Source organism: Lepisma saccharinum, chromosome 12, assembly GCF_977018435.1.
Source record: "Lepisma saccharinum chromosome 12, izLepSacc3.1, whole genome shotgun sequence".
Taxonomy (NCBI): Eukaryota; Metazoa; Arthropoda; class Insecta; order Zygentoma; family Lepismatidae; genus Lepisma; species Lepisma saccharinum.
Window position 1 is genome coordinate 40,012,912 of NC_139240.1, and position 23,263 is coordinate 40,036,174.

Here is a 23,263-nt window from a genome sequence, read left to right on the forward strand (position 1 = left end):
CACAAGATTAATATTGTATGTTTCCTTATTAATACAAAACCTAGGGCTGATAAGGAAGTAGGTGCTATAGAACAAGCTCATGACAGCATAGTGTGGTCTCTGGCATGGCATCCGCTAGGCCATATCCTCTGTTCCGGTTCCAACGACCACACCAGCAAGTTCTGGACAAGGAATCGACCAGGAGACACCATGACTGACAAGTACAACTTGAACACTCTACCTGCTGGTGCTGCTGGGCAGGAAGATGCAGAGGTTGGTGGTAAGTAACAGGCATCGTTAGAGCCTGGAAGTTCAGGCATTTATTTTGGTTAAAATAAGGAGGCATTTATAATGTGGAAAATAGGCACCAAAAGCAAAAAAAATAGGCACAATAAATCCTTTAAAAAAAGTGGCAAAATTCAGTCTGGAAAACCTGGCAATGTCAGGCAAATTTACTATGTTTCTGGAAAATTAATATTTTTTGTGGAAGTGCACAAAAAGTAGGTTCTTGCACAAAGAACAAGAGGACAAGCAAGACATTTTTAATTTGCTGCAGACAAACTACACTACATTTTGATATGCTAAGTATTACTGGCAGTTACGGTAGAAATTGCATGTTAAATACTCTAGGAAAAGGAATCATGTTTTGAACTATTTTCTACTATCCATCAGGCAATTTCTGTTCAGTTTTTTCTTTCTTGTTATTACTTTTAACTTCGTTTAGCGGGTATCTAAGTGTAGTGTTTAGCTAATATGTAGTGTTCTTTTTATACAAATGTGGAAATACACGAATTGTGCCCCATGACTTGGTGTGAAAAATGTTTGTTCTTTGCGTGGAAAACCTGGAAAGGTTGTGGAATTTTGATTTTATTTATTTGTAGACACCCTGCTTATGTTTGTAATTTCATTCAAAAAGTTAAAATCTATATGGAAATAACATTCTTACTTTCCTTGGTTGTCTTGATTACACATAACCACTAGATTTTTTTTTTCTTCTCCTTTTCGACATTCATACATAGGCATCTCTCGGAGAGAATGAGTTTTCATAACAGAAAATGAAAATGATCTCTCTACTTCAATAGAAGCAATTGGAGCATATGTGAAACAGGCTATGGTAACCGGATTCATACCGTCAAGAATTAATTTCCACCTTTAAGAATATCACAATTTTTAATTCGCATTTGCACTCATTGCATGTTTGCACTTTTCTGCAACAGATAACCCTTTCTCTCCAGGTACTTCCATCAGCTGCTCCACTAATTCCTTGAAGACTTTCATGGATGCTATACGACTTTCACCCCTTTCTTCCAGCTTTGCAATTGTCTCTGGCAACACCATAATGTGTGAACAAATAATGTTTTTGAAAGAAATATAAGTTACATATTTTTTTAAAAAAAAAATCTAATTTCATTGAAAATGGGCAGAAAGGCATTAAAATTAAAAATAGACAGTAGTGTACAAAATAGACAATCTAAAAAATTAGCAACAAAATAAAAAATGTATATGAAGAAAATTTTTATCAATAAATGCAGCAGGAAAGCTTTTGGACTCTAGTCATCATCAACACTTCTAATTCTTATTCTTGTTTTACAAATCTTTTCTCTTGCATAGTACAGCCATTGGCAAAGATAATAGTAGGCAAATTGTCCATCATGATTTTTCATTCCTTTTTTAATTCTACATCCTGTGTTGATTTAAAGAATGGAATTATGTTGTGGCAAAGCAGATGTCCTCTGCTTATTGATGTTTTTTTCTTTTTTTTAATTCTTGATCATCTCATTGTGAAAAATCGACTGAATGAAATTGGTGATGGATAATTCACATACCATTTCTTTTGCTGTTGGTTGTACAGTTCATCTGGGGATGAATATATGAAATGCAAGATTTTTCATAGATCTCGTTAGTGTACCAAAGTAATATTTTGTATGAGGTTGGTAAATCTCGGAAACTATTCAAGCTACATATATGAAATGTTGTGTTTTTTGGTCAACAATTTTGTACCTAGTGGTTACTCAGATTTATGTTCATGATTCCAAGTGTATCTTGTAATTTTATGGCTGTCATATTTCTTCTTAAACCAGCTATTACTAACAGTCCGTTTCTATTACAAAAGTCCAGTAGCTTCTTTCCCTCCTCATTCCTTGGTCCCCATCCATCTGCTCCAAGAATTTCCATATACCCTTTCCTATCTCTTCCCACTTGTGCATTAAAATCAGGTATCAGAATTTGCCATTCCTTTCCTACATGTTCTTCCAAGTCCTCTTCAAATTCTTGTTTCTTCTCCCTTGTACATCCTGTTTGTGGGGCATACACTTGAATTATTTCTATTACTTTTCTTCTTACATTCATTTTTAGTTTTATTATTCTGTCATTTACCCTCTCTACTTCCTCATTTATTCCACTTCTGACTACAAATCCAACCCCACTTCTCCCACCCTCTTCGGTACCTGCCCAGTACAGTTTATAGTCTTGCCTCAATTTATTTTCTATGCCGACTCAGCCAAAGGCAGGAAACTGAAGGATGATGATGATGATGATAATTACTCAGAAACTCAGAGAGTAGTACCTGTTTCGTAGTAAGAGAAGAACAATACTTTTTTACTCTGAAAGTACATACTTTGAACTATTGTTCTATGTAGGCACTCCCTCACATTGAGACACTAATCGTACTTGGAGACAAGTTTTTCTATTATTTTCCTGTAGTTTACGGTTATTACAAGCATAAGAAAACAGTTTTTCTTTGTGACGTTTCAGAACACACGCTCCTTTCATCAGACATTTATTTTAACCATTGTTATAACTGTATCTTTAGTCAAAATGAAAATAAATGTCTGATGAAAGGAGCGTGTGTTCTCCTGAAACGTCACAAAGAAAAACTGTTTTCTTATGCTTGTAATAACCGTAAACTACAGGAAAATAATTCTATAATGCAAGCAATGTGTACATACAAGAAAAACTATAAGTTTTTCTATACCTTTTTCATAGACTTCTGCTGCAAGTCCATTGAGAAATGCAGTTACCATTTGCTGCATCTCTTTATTGTTCACCATAAATCTTTGTGATTTGAGAAATTTCTGAAGGTCGAGTTTTTCTAGCATGAAAGAATCGAATGACGGTTCTCACTTCGCAGGACAGCGTAGGATTCTCTATTATCTGCTTCATGTTGATTGCCCACAAAAACAAGTACAAAAACGCTCTACTGTGATGCAACATGCACGAAAGCTCACTCTCAACTGACGCATACTGGGCGAACTTAGAAGCTGCCTTTGTATCTTCCTGCCACTGAACTGACAGCAGAAGTGTATGATGAGGGTATACAAAGACGTGTGGCTCAGCAAAATAAGAACCTCAATGCCATGAATGCCTCTGTAGAAACAAACCTAAGGTATATACTAGGATTGAGCCAAAACCGATGTCGATGTATTGTTATTGGAAAGTATCGGTTGGAATTTATTTACCGATACCAGCTGATACTTTTCCGGCATTTTGGTCTTTCACGAGCTCTACAAAAATGCTGTGTGACACCTTTGCAGCATATAATTTTCCTGAAAATTATGCAAAATTCAAAGTTTGTTTTTATTCCACACCAGTTTTGTGTGAAAAACTTAATTTTGTGATAACATAACATGTAGTTTAATATTCTGATGTAATTCTTGTATATTATAAGGAAAATATCTTGGTAAATTGATGCATATAATTGGAGCAGAATAGTTACAAACAAGTTTTAATCAATATTTTAACAACTTTTAATTATTACAATTTTCAAGCATCAGTATTGTTAAGAGTATCAACATCTGTATCGGTTCAAAGTGTTATTGGCTCAGCCATAGTATATACTTTTAAGAATAAAACATTTTGTTCAACTAACTTCTTTTGTTACGCTATTATCAAAAAGATACTACCTTCTTGATGTGCCCTATACTAAAGAAAATCGGGCTTTACAAGTTTTTCCTGTCATCAGGGATTGAAACTGTAAATTTCATAATTTTTCTCTTTGCTTTACCTACAGAAGCAAGCTCTAGGACTATTCCTGGAATGGGTCCAGAAGACCGTGTGGAAATTTTACCTTCAGATATGGATGCACAAATACCAGGCTTGGACTTCGAAAATGTACAGGACAACTCGAAACCCCAAAAGAAAGTAAGTCACTTTCAAGTGTTGTTTTTGGTGTAATATTATTACTGCATTCCCACTTTCACTTTAAATTTTAGCTTGTGATTGGCCAATGTATAAAGTACACTTAAAACAAACTTTGTGGTGTAAGAACATCATCTTGAATTCAAGGGGTCCTGGGTTCTTACTCAGCGGAGGCACATTGTGGTTCGATCCCACTGTCAACTGCAAGTCACATCTCGATTAGCCTGTCTGTGCATACATTTGGCTTAAAACAAAACTCAAGACTGACTGGAACATGCTAGTTCTATAACAGTGAAGTCAGTCTGCCTCCGTGAAAAGTTCAGGCACAATTTACGAGATCCACCAACAAAAGTTTCAAATCAACACCACAATTCCCATTAACCAATATCCAACATATAGAAATTACTAGAGGCACATATTTTTGGTAAATAAAAAAGCAAAATTTTGATACAAAAACAGAGTCAATTTCGGGTTCAAAAGCGGTAAATAAAATGAAATTTCGCTGTTATAGCAGTGAAAAAGCGGCATATAAAATGACATTTTGGTTTTAAAAATGTGAATATAATCCCAAATTTGATTTAAAATCTGCACTATAACACAAATTAAACATATCCCTTCTAATAGCACATCAAATCATTACCAGAATATTAAGTTTATTCCTGTATAAAGGGGTCCATTTTTGCTTCTCAAATATTTACAGCAGAATTAATCAATTTTCCGTGAATTGCATAACTCACAGGATACTTCAGACTTCAGAAAGTGTCGCGTCGGTACATAAACGGTAAATTTCATGTTTAAAAGTCTATTTCGCATTTTGCAGTTCATTTCGCATCATTTCATGACAAAACGGTAGGAAAATGCACCTCACACCTTTCAGAAACATGAAAAATTAACATTACAATGTGTTATTTCACATTTCGTGTTTTCGTCAAAAACGAAATATGCATGCCTCTATCTATTAGTTATCATATTTGGAGGGAAAACATTAGATTGGCAACACTGATCAGCAGTCCAATGAGGGTAGAGAGGAAAGGAACCTATCAGACAATTTATATAATTCTGAAACTTTAGGGTGTTCAGGAAAAGATTTCCGATCTAAGTCGCACTGAATCAATTATAAAAAATATTATAAGTATAATTTTATATTAGGCTAGTGCAAAGTTTCTAAACAATGGTGAACCAACATGTATATCATGTGTGTTATGTTTGCTAATAAAATAATAAACATAAATGTTTGCTGTAAAATTGCATTTTTTCACTTAAGTGCTTTTTCTTGAACACCCTAGAACTTGTCTTGTGCAGTCAGTGATAATTATTATTGTTATGGAATCATCAATACCTTAGACATTTTACAGTTTATGTTCCTTTCAGGCAGCCAACCTCTGTAGCAGAGTGGTTAGCATACCACGCTATGATACCAAGGGTCTTGGGTTTGAATGGGTGTTCTTTGTGAGTGTCCCCTCATCAATTTCATCACTCATCTTCATCTTCATGATTAGCCAAAAGTGGCAGAAAAACAAAGTAACTTAAACCAAATCAAATCATATCCTTTCAGGCAGAAAAGGCAGGTAATGGTAAAAAATCAAGTGGCAATATAGAATGCTTCACAGCATCAAGTATAAATCGTCTGAATTTTGGCATCTTTCTCAATAAGTTCATATGTGCTTATTGATGTAAAGAGGAGGGAAATAACATATTTATTGATATTTTAAATATTTGCAGGTGCCATATGCGAAACCAATCCCAAAGAATTTCCAAGCACAGTGGAATGAGACAAAAGGCAATGAAGATGGCAAAAGTAAGTAGTTTGTTTCTTTCAATTTCATTCTGGTTGGGATTATACATTTTATTACAAGAGTCAAATGAAAGCCTTAAAAGTCCAATAAAAATTGTAGGGCAGACTGTACACAGCTCAAATTTGCATGAGGTGTCAACTGTTATTTACAAAACGACCTCAAGGCTGCAACACTAATCATGTAAGCTTCAAAACGCCATTTTTGTTATTTTAAAGGTGGCACCTCTCATACACACTTGCACCAGTGAAAAGGAGTGGTTTCTTGCCCTCTATCAGCCTAAAACTTACAGAAATTTCTCTGCAAATGATAATTCAATATCTCTGTGCATGCTTACCATACCAGCAAGTTTACTAATGGAGGTGAAAGTTCGACAATGGCCTCAGTTTGCAGTTGGGTGGAAAAGTCTTCACAGTGGCTCATATGTGACTGCACCTGGACCCCAAAGACTTATTCTTCTTAAGGTATACAGGCATTAACTCAAACTTGAAAGTATATGTAGATCAGGAATAGGTCTGTGCTAACAACAAACTTGTGTAGCTCTAGATACAGAAATCAATTTGATAAGAAACACAAACAAATTAAAGTTTTTCATTTGACTCTACCTTGTATTTCTTATCCATAATTCTCATACACTACAACCTAAATTATCACCTCTCATTTCAATTAATTATTTATTTTATTTCCTCTCTCAGCAGAAGCTTTATGAATACTGACTGATCAAACCATCAACAAATTCATTAGTGTTGTACCATGAATCTAAAACAAATATATATATATATATGTTTTTTTTATTTTTTTTCGTTTTGTGGCTACTGTGGTGAAGTGAAAAGTTGGTAACTTTTGAATTCAGTAGTTTTTTTTAACCCCTTAAGTGTGGAATTTGTTGAACAAGTCGCTACTGGAAAATGTATGTTTTTTGCTGGAAAATATAGGTTTTTCGTCAAATTCAGTTTACACCCTCCACATTGTGCTGCTGTAGTGCGGAAGGCATATATATACGCCTTATGTTTGTTTCAACTATATTCAATTTACTGTGGCGTATATAGTCACACAGACGTTTGGTGAGATAGTTCTAGCTTTAGTAGAAACAAAAAATAGTAGCAAGAGAGGAAAAAGATGAAAAGAAAGAAGAAGAAGAAAGGAAGAATTAGTTTTGTTTTCTTTTTAATCTTTTTCCTCTCTTGCTACTATTTTTTGTTTCTACTAAAGCTAGAACTATCTCATCAAACGTCTGTGTGACTATATATGCCACAGTAAATTGAATATAGTTGAAACAAACATTAGGTGTATATATATGCCTTCCGCACTACAGCAGCACAATGAGGAGGGCGTATATATATAATGCCATCCACACTTAAGGGGTTAAATACAAGATCAGTATTTTCCCACAAAACATAGCATAAGAATATGTAGTGTTGAAGAAAGAAACATGTGTCTTTTACTTCAGCCTATGATTTAAATCTCAAAAAAAATATAGAAATTATAAAGAGGTTTTCGTGGGATATCAACCAGGTGATTTCTGGATATAGAAATTGTTTTGAAATATTTACATAAGTTTTGTAAACCATTGAAAACATTTTAAATCATTTATTGTTTATCAATGCTGTTAATCATGATGATTTTATAATGAATTAAATACAAAAAGCAGTTGTACATTGTATTGATACAATTGTTGTGAAATGGTAAGTTGCTTGTATTTCCCATCTTGCTGGGTCACATATTTGGTTTTGTACCTTGTTTGTTGAGAATTTGTCTTATTGTCACATATCAGATCATTTAACCAGTGACCTGTTGTTCCAACGTCAGCAGAGAATGGCAAACACGTATGGTGAAATCCTCTTTTTTTTAAACTTTATGCATTAAACTTTATGCATCTTACTTGTGAGATCCCAATGTAGACAAATATAAATACACGTAAATGAGTTACTAACTTTTTCCACGAGACTTACTTTTCAAGTTTCTATTAATTTAGGTGGCACCTGCCACCATCCATTTGCGAACTTGTTGCTTCACTGTTGGGCTGGCTTCCAGTTCCTGCTGCACACACTGGGTTTCAGTTGCTGCAGTAGGAGGAGCTAAATGTGATGCGCCTGACTGCTGTCAATGTTTAGTTCATGTGGAAAGTGCATAATTGCATTCATCTCTTTCATTTTGGTGTCAATTAGTGTGTGCACTGTGCACCTGAGTGAAACATTTTTGACTGGTGCTTTGCTAGTCGGGTAGCTGGTTGGGATTTTTTAGCATCTGACAAGTGCTGTTGTATATGTTCGTTGATAGCTCCGATAGATCTGCCAATGTAATGCGATCACACTGGGTTGTTCAGAGGCGAGAAGAAATATTGTTTGTGCTAGTTTAATGTCGAACTGTCTCAGGGTCTTGGCAAGGTGGTTGGGTGTGGTATGCTGGTAAGGGAAGGCAATCCTTTCCATTTATTGTTGCTTGTTTTGCTGCTGATGCACTCGATTATGAGCTTTCCACGTGAACTAAACATTGACAGCAGTGTGTGCAGCTAATGGAGCAGACAAACTGGTTACATCAGTGCTCCTAATGGCATGCAGGGAAATATCAAGTATTGGAAGCCAGCCCAACAGGGAAGCAACAAGTTCCCAAGGAGATGGTGGAAGTGGTCGGCGAAATTAATAGAACCTTTAGTTTTGCAGAAAAAGTTAGCAACTTGTTTACGTGTATTTATTATACAACCACGTATTTTATTCCCCTAACATGAATGAAGAAAATTGTAATAAAATTTTCCCAGATTATGCATCTTTTCCCCAACATATGTGTTCATTAGCCACAGTGTACTGGAAATCGAGATTCCACTATATTAGAGATAATGAATTTGGTTAAGGTGTTTTAGCAAAAACAATGACAAAAAATGAAGCAGAATCATCAAAAATAACTTTATTAAGAATGTTTTAACTTATTAAGTATTTACAAAGTGTCTGGCACCGTGGCTGTACAGTTTAAGGCATCAGGCTTTGGGCTTGGGCTACAGGACGTGGGCTAGTTAAAGTCTCCTGGGGAAGAATAACAACTTTCCTCCTGAGATTTCGGCCAATGTATGCAACTGGTGGCCATGCCATTGTGACGAAATTGGGGAGCTATGAATGAATACGAAGCCGGTCATGGAAAACCTGCAACAATGACTGGGAGTTTGTTCTGCTAACTACATGTCATCCCGTAACTGGATGACCACCCACCTCTGCTGAGAGATGTGGGAGTGAGGTCCTGGGCCTCATGACTGTTGCAACATATGTTATTAGTGTAAGATAAGTGGTTGAGAACAGTACTTTCTGTATGTTTTTAACACACAGAACAGACCATCCCTTTGTCTCAACTAGATTTGGACTAACATGAAGATTAGACAAGTACTATTATAAGAATGATATATACATTTTCAGTAACAGTAACATATACTGTATAGATGGAATGTAAATTCTCAAACATTTATTTTCAATGTTTACACATGAATTGGGTTTTCATATTTAAAATGACAATATAGGAACAATAATAAAATGTAAGGATACATAATTGTAAAACCATGAGTCTGATAAATTTGTACACAATATTATGGTAACCAGTGTACATATTTGCCATTATTACTGCTAGTAAGAGAATCAGAATATTTAAAATGAATTTGTCACAAGAAATTAAACACTCTACATGCATTTGTTGGTATAAATTCTATTTTGCTAGTAAGGATGTGTTGAAGTTGATTCCTGATGGCCAAAAATGGCTTATCAGAATTGGTGAAAAGCTAATATTTAAACTAATTTCAATAGTTTCTTACTTTCGAAATTTTGATCAGGAGATATTTATATGTTATGCGATACTAAACTGCATAATCTACATTCATTCCCTGATATTATTAGAATAACTAGTTCTTGAGACTGTTACATACAAAGGTGTTCCAGGTATACTGGCAAAAATAAGAAAGAAAAGTATTGTTTTTTGGGAAACATTGTTTCCGAGTCCCAACCTGTAAGGCAAGGTGTGAGTTGTGTTCCAAGATAAATTGTAACAGCAGGATTTGTTTTTCAGCCGAGGAGGACGATAGTGAGGATAGTAAGGCACGGCATAAGGACATGCTGTCCGAAGCTATATCGCAATTAGCCGAGTCAAATCCTCCTCGCGGTATGGTTCCACTCACAGAACTGCAACCATCTGCTATTATAGTATATGGCAAAGTTCTCCCGGTAGAACGTATGTATACAAATTTTCAGTTTTAGCATGCTGCATGTCACCTTCACAAGCTTGGTTGCTGGGATACCTACTAAAACCATGCATGTTATATATATATATATATGGACGAACATGATCCTTCTTACTTTCAGTCATGTGCAATACCTTGTGTTCCTACTAGCTTGCTGGCTTTATTCCCAGTTGCAGCTATAAGGTGCTATCAGAAAGTTCGCAGACTCAAATTTTCACATGCATGCAATGTGGTGGATGTGTGAAAAAAATGTTGTGTAATATGTATTGTCTTGTCAGTGTCCAATTTCAGTGTTTTGGGGTTAGTTATTAGTTCATGAAATGAAATGAACAATAGATATGTGTGTTTTTGTATTTTAGTTCAGTGTTGTCTTTTGTCGTAAGTGTGCATTGCATAAATCTGTATTGAATACAGTCATGGACATAAGTATTCATACAAAGGCATTATCTGAATGAAACATGTTATTATACAAAGAAGAACGTAAAGGCAAGGCAAGTCAAGTCTGTAGCACATATGCTCCATTGGAATGGCAAGAATAGAAACGCAAAGCAATTGTGTGCATACAATTGAAATTGTCATGAGAAATGTGGGTAATCCTTAGATAAACTGCTTTCTGGATGGTCATAAGTATTCATACGCCAGGTTATAAACCCCAAATAAAGTTCATGAAACAACCGTTTCCATCATTCAGTGCCAGATATTTGTTTGCTGCACTTGTACCTGTGTAAGGAAGTGTTTGGTCTGGTGTTGGCGTGCTGCAGGAAGTCAAATGGGCCGCAAAGGGAAGGAAACCGCGATCGAAGAGAGGAGAATTACGATATCATTATACCACAATAAGAAATCATATTCTGAAATCGCAGACATAGTTGGGAGAAGTCGTGCGACTGTGCAAAGTGTTATCAAACGATGTAAAGACACAAAAGTGCTGATAAATAGGGAAAGGGTTGGGCATCCTCAGAAACTTACTTCGAGAGAGAAACAAGGACTGTTGAGAATGATCAAGAAAAAAACAAAATTAACATCGTCAGCAGTGTCGGCACATGTTCACGAACACCTGGGAAAACAAGTGTCCTCAAGAAATATTAGAAGGCTTTTCAATCGAGCAGAGTACAGAGCTAGGGTACCTAGAAGGAAGCCATATATCAGTAAGAAGAACAAGGTGGCCTGATTAACATTTGCAAAGGAGTATGTGAGTAAAAGTTTGGACTTCTGGGATACAGTGTTGTTTACGGACGAGAGTAAATTTAATATTATCCATAGTGATGGTAGAATTTTGGTGTGGAAAAAGCCCAATACTCAGCTTGAGCCTTGAAATCTCTTGGCCACAGTTAAACATGGAGGTGGTGGCGTTATGGTCTGGGGCTGTATGTCAGCTTCAGGTGTTGGAGAACTCGTCTTTATTGAGGGAACTATGGATAGATTTGTCTATTTGGATATTCTGAAGAATAATTTGCAGCAGAGTATCGATCATTTGGGTCTTGGGAATGATTTTTACTTCCAGCAGGACAACGACCCTAAACATACAGCTGAGATTGTCAACCTTTGGTAGTTATATAATACTCCCCACACACTCAAAACTCCACCTCAGGCCCTTGACCTTAACCCCATTGAACATCTTTCGAGCCATTTGGAAACCAGACTCCGAAAACATGACGTAACAAGCAAGAATAAACCGAAAGAGGTCATTTTGCATGAGTGGCACAATATTACATCTGAAATAACCACGCCTCTTGTTCATTCTATGCAAAAGAGACTGACAGCTGTTCTCCATAACAGTGGAATGCATACTTAATACTGACGACATGGTATTTGTTTCTTTCTTTTCTTCAAAGTGAACTTTTATGTTGGTGTATGAATACTTTTGTCCAGCCAAAGAAGAGGGTATTGAGAATGTATTGTATTTTATTTTTCTACAAGCAGTATCTGATATTTATTTTTGTTGTCAATATATCGTTTGGTGCATACATGGTAAAGCATTAACAGTTTTGACTTCCTTATTGTTTTCCTAGCTGCTGCAATTCGTCCTTTCTTCCTTTCAGTTCCACTGTATGAATACTTTTGTCCATCACTGTATGTTAAGTTTTCAGTACATATGCATGATGAGTTTTCATGTTCTGTTGTGTCTACTTTCATCTACTTGATTCATCTTCATCGTTGTAGTTAAACAGAAATGCATGACATTAGATAACCATATAGAAACAAACAAGCATAAGAATTACTATTTATGCCGAGAATAAGGGATGGACTGGTAGGAAAGTTTTCCAGATACTGATACTGATAAGGTATGGATACAGATCTGATATAAATTTGGTGACTGCAATAGTTTCCCTAGAAAATGAAACTATCTTAAAACCAGAGTATATCTTCTTGTTGTGCCCTAAATTTAGTATGTTAGTAGAAACGTTACATTGAAAAATTTCAATTTTCATCGATAAACTAAGACATCTACATCAGTCGATATTGATAAAACACTTATTGAGCTTTCAGACCAAAGCAATACATGTCACTTGGAAGTTAACCCTCTATAATAAATGCAATCTTTTGTACAGGAATGACACTTGTTACATGCATGCCATTTGGACTGGACAGTTTTTCTCAATAGCATGAATTGTGTCTCTTGTCACTCCAGTGTGAAATCTCTATGTCACATGTCACTTCAATCTGAAAGCTCCCTTTCAGAAATACAAATTGAAAAAAACTAGTGTTTTTAGTATGTTTAAGTTGCTGAATCAGAATTTTGTAAACATTGGAATCAGTCCAGTATTCTTATAGCTTTAATTATTCTTAATTTGTTTTTAGATTCTGAACAGGTTGGTATTTCACAGTGTTTTTTTTAATATTTCTGTGTGGAATTTGCATAAAATACATCTAAGCCAATAATACAGTACTTTTCACAGTCAAGTTGCCTATGGAGTGGCTGCTAGCATGATAGGCAGTAAGAGTGTTTTAGGAAATTTTCACTAAAACATATCAATCAGTTCCTCTTCTGAAATTGCTTCAATTTCTCTCCTGATGTTTTCTTTCAATTCTTCTAATGTTTGACTTCAGGTTTAAAAGCTTGGAAGCTCGCCACACAGACGTCATGGAAATGTCTGTTTATTGTCGAAGATGCCGGAGGGATTTTTGAGGAGTATGTTCCAATCGTCATCTAATTTCTCCTCAGTAAGGACATGCCGTTTTACCCTTCTCTTCTTATAAAGAACAGACCCTGTTTCACAAATTTGTTCACAAGTTTTCAAACTGCCTCTGTGTGGAACAGGAACATCTGGTAATTCTGCTGCAAAATGCCTTCTAACTTCCCTACATGAATTCGTAATGATGTAAGAGTTGTACATAAAAATTCGTTGTTTTTAATTGTATGTATAGCAAGGCATTAAAAGACTAGTAAAGCACCAGTAATACGTAAACTAACACAAAACAATTTAAAACACTTGTTAGCTTCTTAACACTTCACAAACACATGCAAACTGGACACCAGCTATCTGGATACTGAAGCACACGTGCATCTAGTGCCAAAGTCAGAATAAAGCTGTGGGTCTAAATGCCAGCAGATGTGCTGCTCCACAGGCGACTTGACAGTGAAAAGTACTGTAGAGCAAGCATGAGATTTTCGTAAGAACTTATACCGGGTGGTCCAAAAGTGCCGGAACGGTCACATACCGTGAGAAATACACATTGAATCGGAAAACGAAAAAATACATGTTTAATAAGTGAAAGAAAGCTATTCAATGATATCACACTTGTTTCCCCACCCCCGGCCCCTGGGGGTGGGGTGGGAAGCAACTGTGAAATTTTAAATGGAAACCCCCATTTTGTATTATAGTGTCGGAAAGAGGACTTCATTCCCTTTCAGAAATACAAATTGAAAAAACTAGTGTTTTAAGTATAATGTTTAAGTTGCTGAATCAGAATTTTGTAAACATTGGAATCAGTCCAGTATTCTTATAGCTTTAATTATTCTTAATTTGTTTTTAGATTCTGAACAGGTTGGTATTTCACAGTGTTTTTTTTAATATTTCTGTGTGGAATTTGCATAAAATACATCTAAGCCAATAATACAGTACTTTTCACAGTCAAGTTGCCTATGGAGTGGCTGCTAGCGTGATAGGCAGTAAGAGTGTTTTAGGAAATTTTCACTAAAACATATCAATCAGTTCCTCTTCTGAAATTGCTTCAATTTCTCTCCTGATGTTTTCTTTCAATTCTTCTAATGTTTGACTTCAGGTTTAAAAGCTTGGAAGCTCGCCACACAGACGTCATGGAAATGTCTGTTTATTGTCGAAGATGCCGGAGGGATTTTTGAGGAGTATGTTCCAATCGTCATCTAATTTCTCCTCAGTAAGGACATGCCGTTTTACCCTTCTCTTCTTATAAAGAACAGACCCTGTTTCACAAATTTGTTCACAAGTTTTCAAACTGCCTCTGTGTGGAACAGGAACATCTGGGAATTCTGCTGCAAAATGCCTTCTAACTTCCCTACATGAATTCGTAATGATGTAAGAGTTGTACATAAAAATTCGTTGTTTTTAATTGTATGTATAGCAAGGCATTAAAAGACTGTAGTAAAGCACCAGTAATACGTAAACTAACACAAAACAATTTAAAACCAGGGAGTCGTAACGTACCCAATTTGCGTTACACGGTACGTTCCATTTTGTAGGAGGAAGAGTATGGTTCAGCTGCTGGTACCCATGGGACGTAACGAAATGCAATATGTTACAGACTGACGTTACAGAGAACGTAACAAAATGTATTATGGTAGATATTAACGTTATAAAGGAACGGAACGAAATGAGCACATTGGAACATAACGTAATATGCAATATGGTATATACTACCGTTACAAGGATACAAGGAACGTAGTAACGAAATGCATTGTGGTATATACTAGCGTTACAAAAAAACGTAACGAAATGCAACATGGTAGTAAATAACGGTACATAGGAACGTAATGAATGCAATCCTCCGTAACGGAACGAAGTGAAAGGCAATATGGTTAATTAACGTTACATAGGAATGTAACAAAATGTAAACCACTGTAGCGGAACGGAACAAAATGCAGTTGGGTACATACCATCTGCATAAGGAACGTAAATAAATTCAGTATGGTAGATGTTAACGTTTCAAGGAAAGAACAATTCACAAATGTTTGCTAGTAACGTTATAGGTGCGTGACAAATATAATCTATTAAACATCAAGGAAGAAAAAGGAATAGCCCAAATCTCTTGCCATTCATTGGAACATTGCGAAAAATAACTCAGTATATTGTGTGGGATTAATGTTTCGTTAAAAATATGGTTGTTTGTAAATTAATGAATTTCCACCAGGGTTGTTAAAGGATCAGGAATTTTAAATCAATTCAATTCAGGTTCAGCAGGGAATATTAGCAAGCATAAATGGATCTGGACCGTAAAGAGCCTTTTTATGTTTAAGGTATTTAAATAAGTTCCAGGAACCTTTTTTCTGGATCAATTGAAATACGGCACAGGGTCCTTCGTTCCGGATCAATTTAAAGACGGTCTAAGTTCCATATTTGAAATGAAACAATACGCAACTTGGACCGAATTTACACTGTGATAGAACAGGTTCCGGTATTGTTGCGGAACCCAATAGAACCCATTAGTTGATGGGTTCGTGGACGTTTAAAAACCCTGATTTGAAAATTACATTTTTGGCTCGAAATTGAATAAACCTTCCATGTAGTGTAGAAATGAGTAGCCATAGGCGTGCGCACGAAGTCCAAAGGGGGGGTTAATGCCCCGCCCTAATCATGGACGTCTGCAGATATTTTCGACGGAGGGAGAAGCGAGGTATTTTTCCATGGGGCATATTACCCCGATAATAGTGTTGCCCCCTCAAGAAACACCACTTGAATTCGAAATTATCGCATTCCTGCATACCCATTATAATAATTAATGTAAATTACTATGACTGGAATCAAATTATACGTGTGAAATATATACTTTTAGCTGACATTCGTTTTCTAAAGGAGAGAGGTGGCCATCCGCACCCCCCTTTCAGATTTCCATGCCCCTATATTATTATACTTTAATCCAGAAATTTAGGGGAGAGGAATTTTATCGCCGGTTATTAAACTATATTATGCTCTTGAAGAAAATGAAGTATTTTTAAGCCAATGAAAGTTCACAAAACAACTACGGCTAAAGAAGGTGCAGTGGCGCAACCACAGGGGGGGGGGGGGAGATTGGGCCTCAACCTTGGATGGAAATCAATTCTAAGGGGTAAGGTTGCAAACATTGAACTATGGAAAGAAAGGTTGCAGAATCTAAGAGTTGCAGGACAAAACGATACTAAAGACGGATTTAGTTTTCACGTCTTTCGTGCATTATTTCTTCCAGACGGTCAAGAGCATCTGCAAGGAGGCACAGAAGGGCAATTGCCCCCTTTCGATTTATATCTTTATACAAATGTAAATAAAGTTATATAAAATTGTCTAGCTCGTTTCGCTCGCAATATCTGCTTTTCTTACAGTCTTGTCAATTTCAAACCCTTAGCTATAGTGGAACCATGAGCAAAACAACCTGCGCAGACCCACGACTCCTGTACACCATACTCCCGCTTGTAGGGGAGGGGGAGAGTGGACCATGCTTCCTTATGGCCCGAGGTGGAGGGAAGAAGGGAAAGCTGCGCGGGGACTTTTCGTCCCAAGGTTTTTTTCCTTGTGGTCGATGTATAGGGGACGGCGGCAGTCAGCCCTGGACGCCGAACGATGTAAATAGAAAAAAAAATGTAAAAGAGAATGTCATGGGCCTCCATGATTTTTTTGCGCCATATTAAATCAATATTGTTTTCAGTTTGCAAAAATTTGGATCTAAAAGTTTTCTTGATCGCTTAGCTAGCAATTTATTTTCTGTAATGCATTGTAAATTACCAGAGGGAGAAGTAACAAGAAGTAAGTACGTCAGACTATTACAAACAGTTGAGTCTTAAATGTATGAACAATTGTTTGGGGGAGAAGAAGCGCACACATTTCAGAGGCATATTTTTTGTTGTTTGTTGTGGGGGCGAATGAATTCATTATGTAATGTATTAATATAGGCTATATAAATTGTGTACGTATAATAATAGTGCCATTATTACTACTATTATTAATAGTTTATCCAAGTACTCCCCCCGCAGACAAGAATTTGTGGTTACTCCTCTGAGGGGGTGCATCATTTTCTATGTAATTGAAAACTATCGCGCTTCGTTCTCTGGCAAATTTCTTAAAAATAAAAGTAAGGACATTTTGAACAGGACACTTAATAACATAATGGCGATGTCTTCCATTCCTAACTCCCAGGTGTGGGCAGACGTTGTAACATGCACTTTTAGTGACCATTGATTTCTACCATAAATTGCTACTACTAGATAGTGAACATAGAAGTGCATGTTTGGACACACGCCAGAGATTGTGCTTATGGCAATGGTCATCGTTAGTGCTCGAAAGTTGATGTGTGTGTGTGTTCAGTAGACTTTCAGCTATGCAATTGCGGGCGCGCACTTATGTGTGTGTAACAAATTTACTTTGTTTTTATATAGTCTTGTGCAACGTACGCATACTGTACTTTAGCGAGGACAAGAATTTACATGACCCCAACTCAGCCATGCAAAAATTAAACTTTGATAGTTATTGGAGCCCATTTTAATATTACAATTGTGGGTTCAGTATTTTTGAGGTATCGATAAGACATGTGGAACGACTGATTCTAACAAAATGAGTCAAGTTCAAAAGATATGTGGATGCTATTTGTCATCTCCATTTACATTCCATGCTGTTACACGGGATGATTTGGTAGTAGAGTGATTGACTATTCGGTTTCCATTCTTCAAAAACTCATTGTCCAGAACATTAGAAAGTAACATGCTGATTTGGATACACACACAGGCAGACACGTGCGTCCATCAAGGTAATTAATGTACATTAATTTGCATTTGCGTGCGTCTTTTGATAATTTATCAGATGCCATGCAATAATTACTTAGACAAGATAATGACAATGATGTTGCCATTTTTTGATATTTTATTAAGAGAATTTTATAACAAGAGAACTAAACTTAACCTTAGGAAGTAGCGTGTTTGAAAAACAAGAATTGATTTTAGGTTACATATTAGGAGGCTAACAGTAACGTCTGTTATTGAGTGGTGTTCCTGAGTAATTTGCTCTAAATGTTACATTTTGAGGTACATTCTAAAATGGCTGTCAAATTTATCATAAAAAATCTAAAAATTTACACTAATCTCTCACAAAGAAATAGATATCATGGGAATTAATACAATAAAAAAAAATTAGGATTTGTTCACCAACCAAGGAATAACAATATTTGCCATATATTCAACTCCCTACAACATCGAAGCTCAATTTTTTTTAAAAAAATGTAAATATACATATATTTAAAGTATGCATTCGTACTGTATAAGCATAAGAATAGAACGGAGGTTCTGAAAAGTATATATTGAAACAGTTTTTAAAATTTTGTTGAATATCTTTATTATTCTCTTAATCATTCCAAGGTAAATTCTAAAACAAGGAAAAAAAAGACCTTATTACTTAAAAAACTAGAGAAATTTTGTATCTTTCAAAACAAAGCAAATACACTGTCATTTCCTTCAGGTGTCAATTTAAAACTAAACAGAATTCCACAAATTTGACATGAATAAAAATATATTTCATACTCTTGTATAACATCAGTATATCTGTGCAATTTTGTGAACAGGTAAGACAGCTACTCAAAACTAAATGTATTAATTACTAGGAAACATTAAACAAGTACGAGCAAAATTGTTCTTTTAATTAAATTACTTCTTATGGAACCTCTGAAAAGATTTTCTTTGGTTACAGCTACTTATGTATAATGAACTATAAGATCACAAAAAAAATCAAGTAATTATATACATTATTAATCTAGACAGTAATATTCCCCACATTTTCAACATGTTGTACAAGATCTTTCTGTGGTGTATCATTGGATTCCACAAAGTTTGCTACAATGTTTGTAGTCAATTCTGTGCTGCTATTTCTGAGATTGCTTTTTAATGAAGATTTAGTTAGATTTTTTTTCATGAAAATATAATTATTTCTAATAACAAGTATGTCATCAATAATTTCGGTTGCCATATTACACCTGAGTGGGTTTAGTATGAATTTCAGAGATGAAAAGAGTCTCTCGACACTAACTTGTGTTGCAGGAGTAGAGAGAACAATACAAGCCAAAATGTACAATTCGGGACAACTTGATTTTCTAATTTCCCAGAAATTTAGAACATTTTCAGTCCTTTTCAGTCTTCGAGTTGAAACAAAGTAAGTGTCCAATAATGACGCAATATTAAACTTTGGTGCAGATATGGTATTCCGCCGCAATAAATCTTGTTTCTTTAAGTAGTTTGTGACATGGTCACTGTCATCATCTTCAGTGCTGGAATCTTCTTGTTTCTTTACCTCTCCACACACTGATAAGGATTTCATGTGTTCAAGTCTTAACCACAACTTCTGGAGATACACCTTCGCCACATGGATGTTTTCTTCACTTAAAACAGAAAAGTACCTGGGATCCATGTAAATAGAAGCAAGAAATCCTGGATACTCAAATAATGATGGAAGTCTCTCTTCGTTATTGACATATAATGCTTGTTTTTCTCGTTTGTCCATGCCCTCTACTATGTGGCGTGCAAGGTCTGTGTTGATTGTTGATGTTTTAAGGCGACACTCCAGCCATATCCCGTAGAAGTCGCCAAGTAGAAGCTGTTCTTCTTGCAGCCTCTTTGTGGCTACTTTGGCTGGTTCCAGTGACGTCAAAATAGCCTCAATGTATATCCAGTCTTCTTGCTTTATTTTAACTTGCTCTTGATAGTAATCCCCTATGAACTTTTTAAGTGTAAAAAGTGACTGGAGCATATCATTTGTGCTGTTCCATCTTGTCGGGACATCAAGGGATGGTACCGGCAGTGATTCTGCATTCAATTGACGCCGTGCTGTAGGCAATCGTAAGACACGGCATGCTGCTTGACATGTCACAATAATATCCTTAACTTCAGGAATGGAATTGAGAGCATCATTCACGACTAAATGAAGAGTATGCGACGCGCAACGAACGGATTGGAGACGATAATCTTTACTCGTCAATTCCATTTCAATATCTTCATCTTCGTAAGTGTCTTGAGAAATATTAGACATCTTTGTTTCTTGATCTTCCCCAATAAGTTTCCCGGCTTTAATCATGTTTGCTCCAGTGTCTGTAGTTAAACTATATATATTCTCCACGGGCACATTATACTTATCCAGAATGTTCAACAATTCGTAACGCAAATTGCTACCTGTTTGAGACACAAATAACTCTTGAACTGACAAAGTACGCAATTGGAGAGCCCCATTTACAACAAACTGGACGTTGACACCAAAGAATGATCGTCCATTTTTCGAAGTAGAATCAACTTTTAGATGTATCAATTTTCCCTCCATTTCGCCGCGTATTGTTTCTCTGATCTGCTGGGCCTGACTGAATAGCATGTTCCGTACACCTTCCTTGTTCACGATAAACCTGCAGAGAATAAAATTTGCTTTAATCCTTAATTGATAAGTTGTTTCTTGATTTTTGAAATTTTCAAGACATTTGTTTCAAACCCAAAATAGAATTAAAATTCTTAAAAATATTTTTCAAATAGTATGAATTAATTATATTATCAAGCTTTCATCAACTAGGCAAATGCTACAAATATGAGAAAGCAGAACACTTTTTTGGTGAAAGTGAAAAAGATTGTTATTTAAAACCATAATAGGTTAACCTCTATCAGTGTGTCTAGAAACTAACGCAGCTTGCATGCAATAAACAGTGTTATTTGATGCAATCAACGCTCTTTAGTAAAGTTTGAACTAATGAGGAAGTTATAACACCACCCTCCCTGGTCACAGCACTGGGCTTTGGCAATAGGTCTTTTTGCTTCATTCAGATATACCTAAGGCTGTGAAAAGGATATATGTGACACCTATATTTTTTTTATTTTCTAAAATATATTAACAATAGTATATAGGGGATATCTAAATAAGTTGTACTGCATGCTCAGTTCCATCCAGCACTGGAAAGCTACAGAATGTTAGCATAACCTGTCTCTAGGCATATGGAGTACAGTGAGTTTGTTTTGTCTCTGCGCAGAGTTAGCACGTGATATGGGACAGATGCCGGCATTTTCGTCCCGTAACGTCTAGCATGCAGACAATTATACAGTATTTATATTACATATTCCGACCTAACCTGTGTTATAAGAGTTTAAAACGAACGCACTGTATATGTAACAACTTTGTAAAATTGAGGAAAATTTGACATAATATTTGAAAACTTTATATTAATTAGTTTTGTTTGAGTGTACAAAAGTGTGTTAAATATCATTTGATGAAAAAATGTGTCTCATACATATCAGTCTTCAGAAAATTACTTTTCCAGACAGTTATACTTAGTTTACTTATTCAAAGAGTAACTGTTGCAGTTGAAATTACTCATGATTATGTCAGTGAGTAACTAGTTTTACAGTTATTTAAAAAACTAACTTAACGTAATTGCATTCCTTCTAAACATTGTAAGGATATACAGAACTCTCTACCTTCATTACATGAGGCTGGATCAATAAAATCAATGTATTTGAAGTAACCTGAAATGAATTTCTAAGGAATTCTAACTAAAGAAGGTAGCTGTAACCGTAGCAGAGTTTCATTTTTGCAATAGATGTAACTTTATGACGTTACTTTTACTATTCTTTAAGACAAATTTTTAACTTTAAAATTTGTAGCGTTGGGGGAAAAAGTTAAATTTGGCAACACTGTTTCAACTATGGGCTCCCGCGTAGCCAAATTATTAGTGATTTAACATTTGGCGCTAGCGGTCCAGGGTTAAATTCCTGGTGGGAGCCCTCCAAAATTTCAGTCCTGCCCAGCTACGCGAGGACAGTAGTTGAGCTAGTTAAGGAGTGGGTTCTGTCTTGAAAGCCAGAAATAGCTGCGATGGACTATGCGCGGACCAAGCGTCATCCTTTGAAAAATCAGCTTAGAGTTGTTGGCATTTGAATAATTAGTCTTGTTTGTATACGTCAAATTGATTTAAGGGCCTTTCTCTTAGAGGGGTAGTTTAGCTTCCAACTATTTCTTTTCTGGACGCTTTTGTTTCCTTTTTTTTTTCGGAATCTCCTACTAAGGCAAGAAAGCTGGGCTTCGTTCCATTTTGAATTTAGGACATCCACGCTTTGTTGCAATTCGTCATTTCTAGTTGCTCATTAAAACTTCAGTGTTTGGTTTAATCTTGATTGTTGTCATAATATTACAATGCGATGACATACCACAGACATAAAATCCAAAATAAAATTTCTTAAATATTTATTTTCTTGTAATTAATGATCATTGGGTGTGTTCAATTTTTCGCAATAAAATATCCAACAGAAAGTAACTGCAAAAGTAAGTTATTCTTTAAATTGAGTAGCTGCACCGAACCTACTTTTTGAACCAAGCAACTGACTCGAGTAACTTTCCGAACACTGATTAAGACTGTCCGTTACTAACAATGAAAATAATTTCATTCGTATACAATGTGAACATACTAAGGAATACATGTAAAGGACAATCTGACGACATTGATGAAAATACGCACCTGTCAAGCTGGCATCGCTTCCAAAAGAAGATTCACTATATCTTGAAATGCTTGGTCATTCATCAGTGAAAAAGGACGTCCGTGCTCCGAGATGAGTCGGATGCAAGACTGCCTGAGGATGTCTGCGGTCATCTTTACATTTAGGAGAATATTGGCTTTCGGATTACTAGAGATAGCATTTCTCATTTTCTTCTTCTGCAGAAATGACAGCTTATCTTGATGCCTCCGCTTGATATGTTTCTCTAGGTTACCACTATGATCTCCCTATAAAGAAAATAGTTTTATTCATACTGAAAGAATTAATATCAAAGTAAAATCTATGTGCGAGTTTGTGTATTCGTACAATATACCCATATACGTAAATATATGGAGACCACTAACTGTCATTATATAACAATATGCTTAATGTATGGAGATTAGTCACAAATTGGAATCCCAGCACTTTTTACGCCTGATTAAAATACTATAGAATACCCTACACATAGTGGACCTTCCCCAATATAAA

General features: G+C 35.8%; 1 protein-coding gene across 6 annotated transcripts in view; it reads left to right on the plus strand.

Annotated features, from left to right (window-relative positions):
* Positions 1-23,263, plus strand: part of Wdr33 (WD repeat domain 33) — an 87,460-nt gene that overhangs the window by 44,824 nt on the left and 19,373 nt on the right. For 5 of the 6 annotated variants that reach the window (XM_083132166.1, XM_083132170.1, XM_083132168.1 and 2 more), the window contains exons 8-11: positions 45-259; positions 3,989-4,119; positions 5,839-5,914; positions 9,954-10,115. In XM_083132166.1, the coding sequence (XP_082988292.1) occupies positions 45-259; positions 3,989-4,119; positions 5,839-5,914; positions 9,954-10,115 (584 nt within the window). The remainder of the gene's footprint in view (positions 1-44; positions 260-3,988; positions 4,120-5,838; positions 5,915-9,953; positions 10,116-23,263) is intronic. The other variant, XM_083132171.1, reaches the window with a different exon arrangement.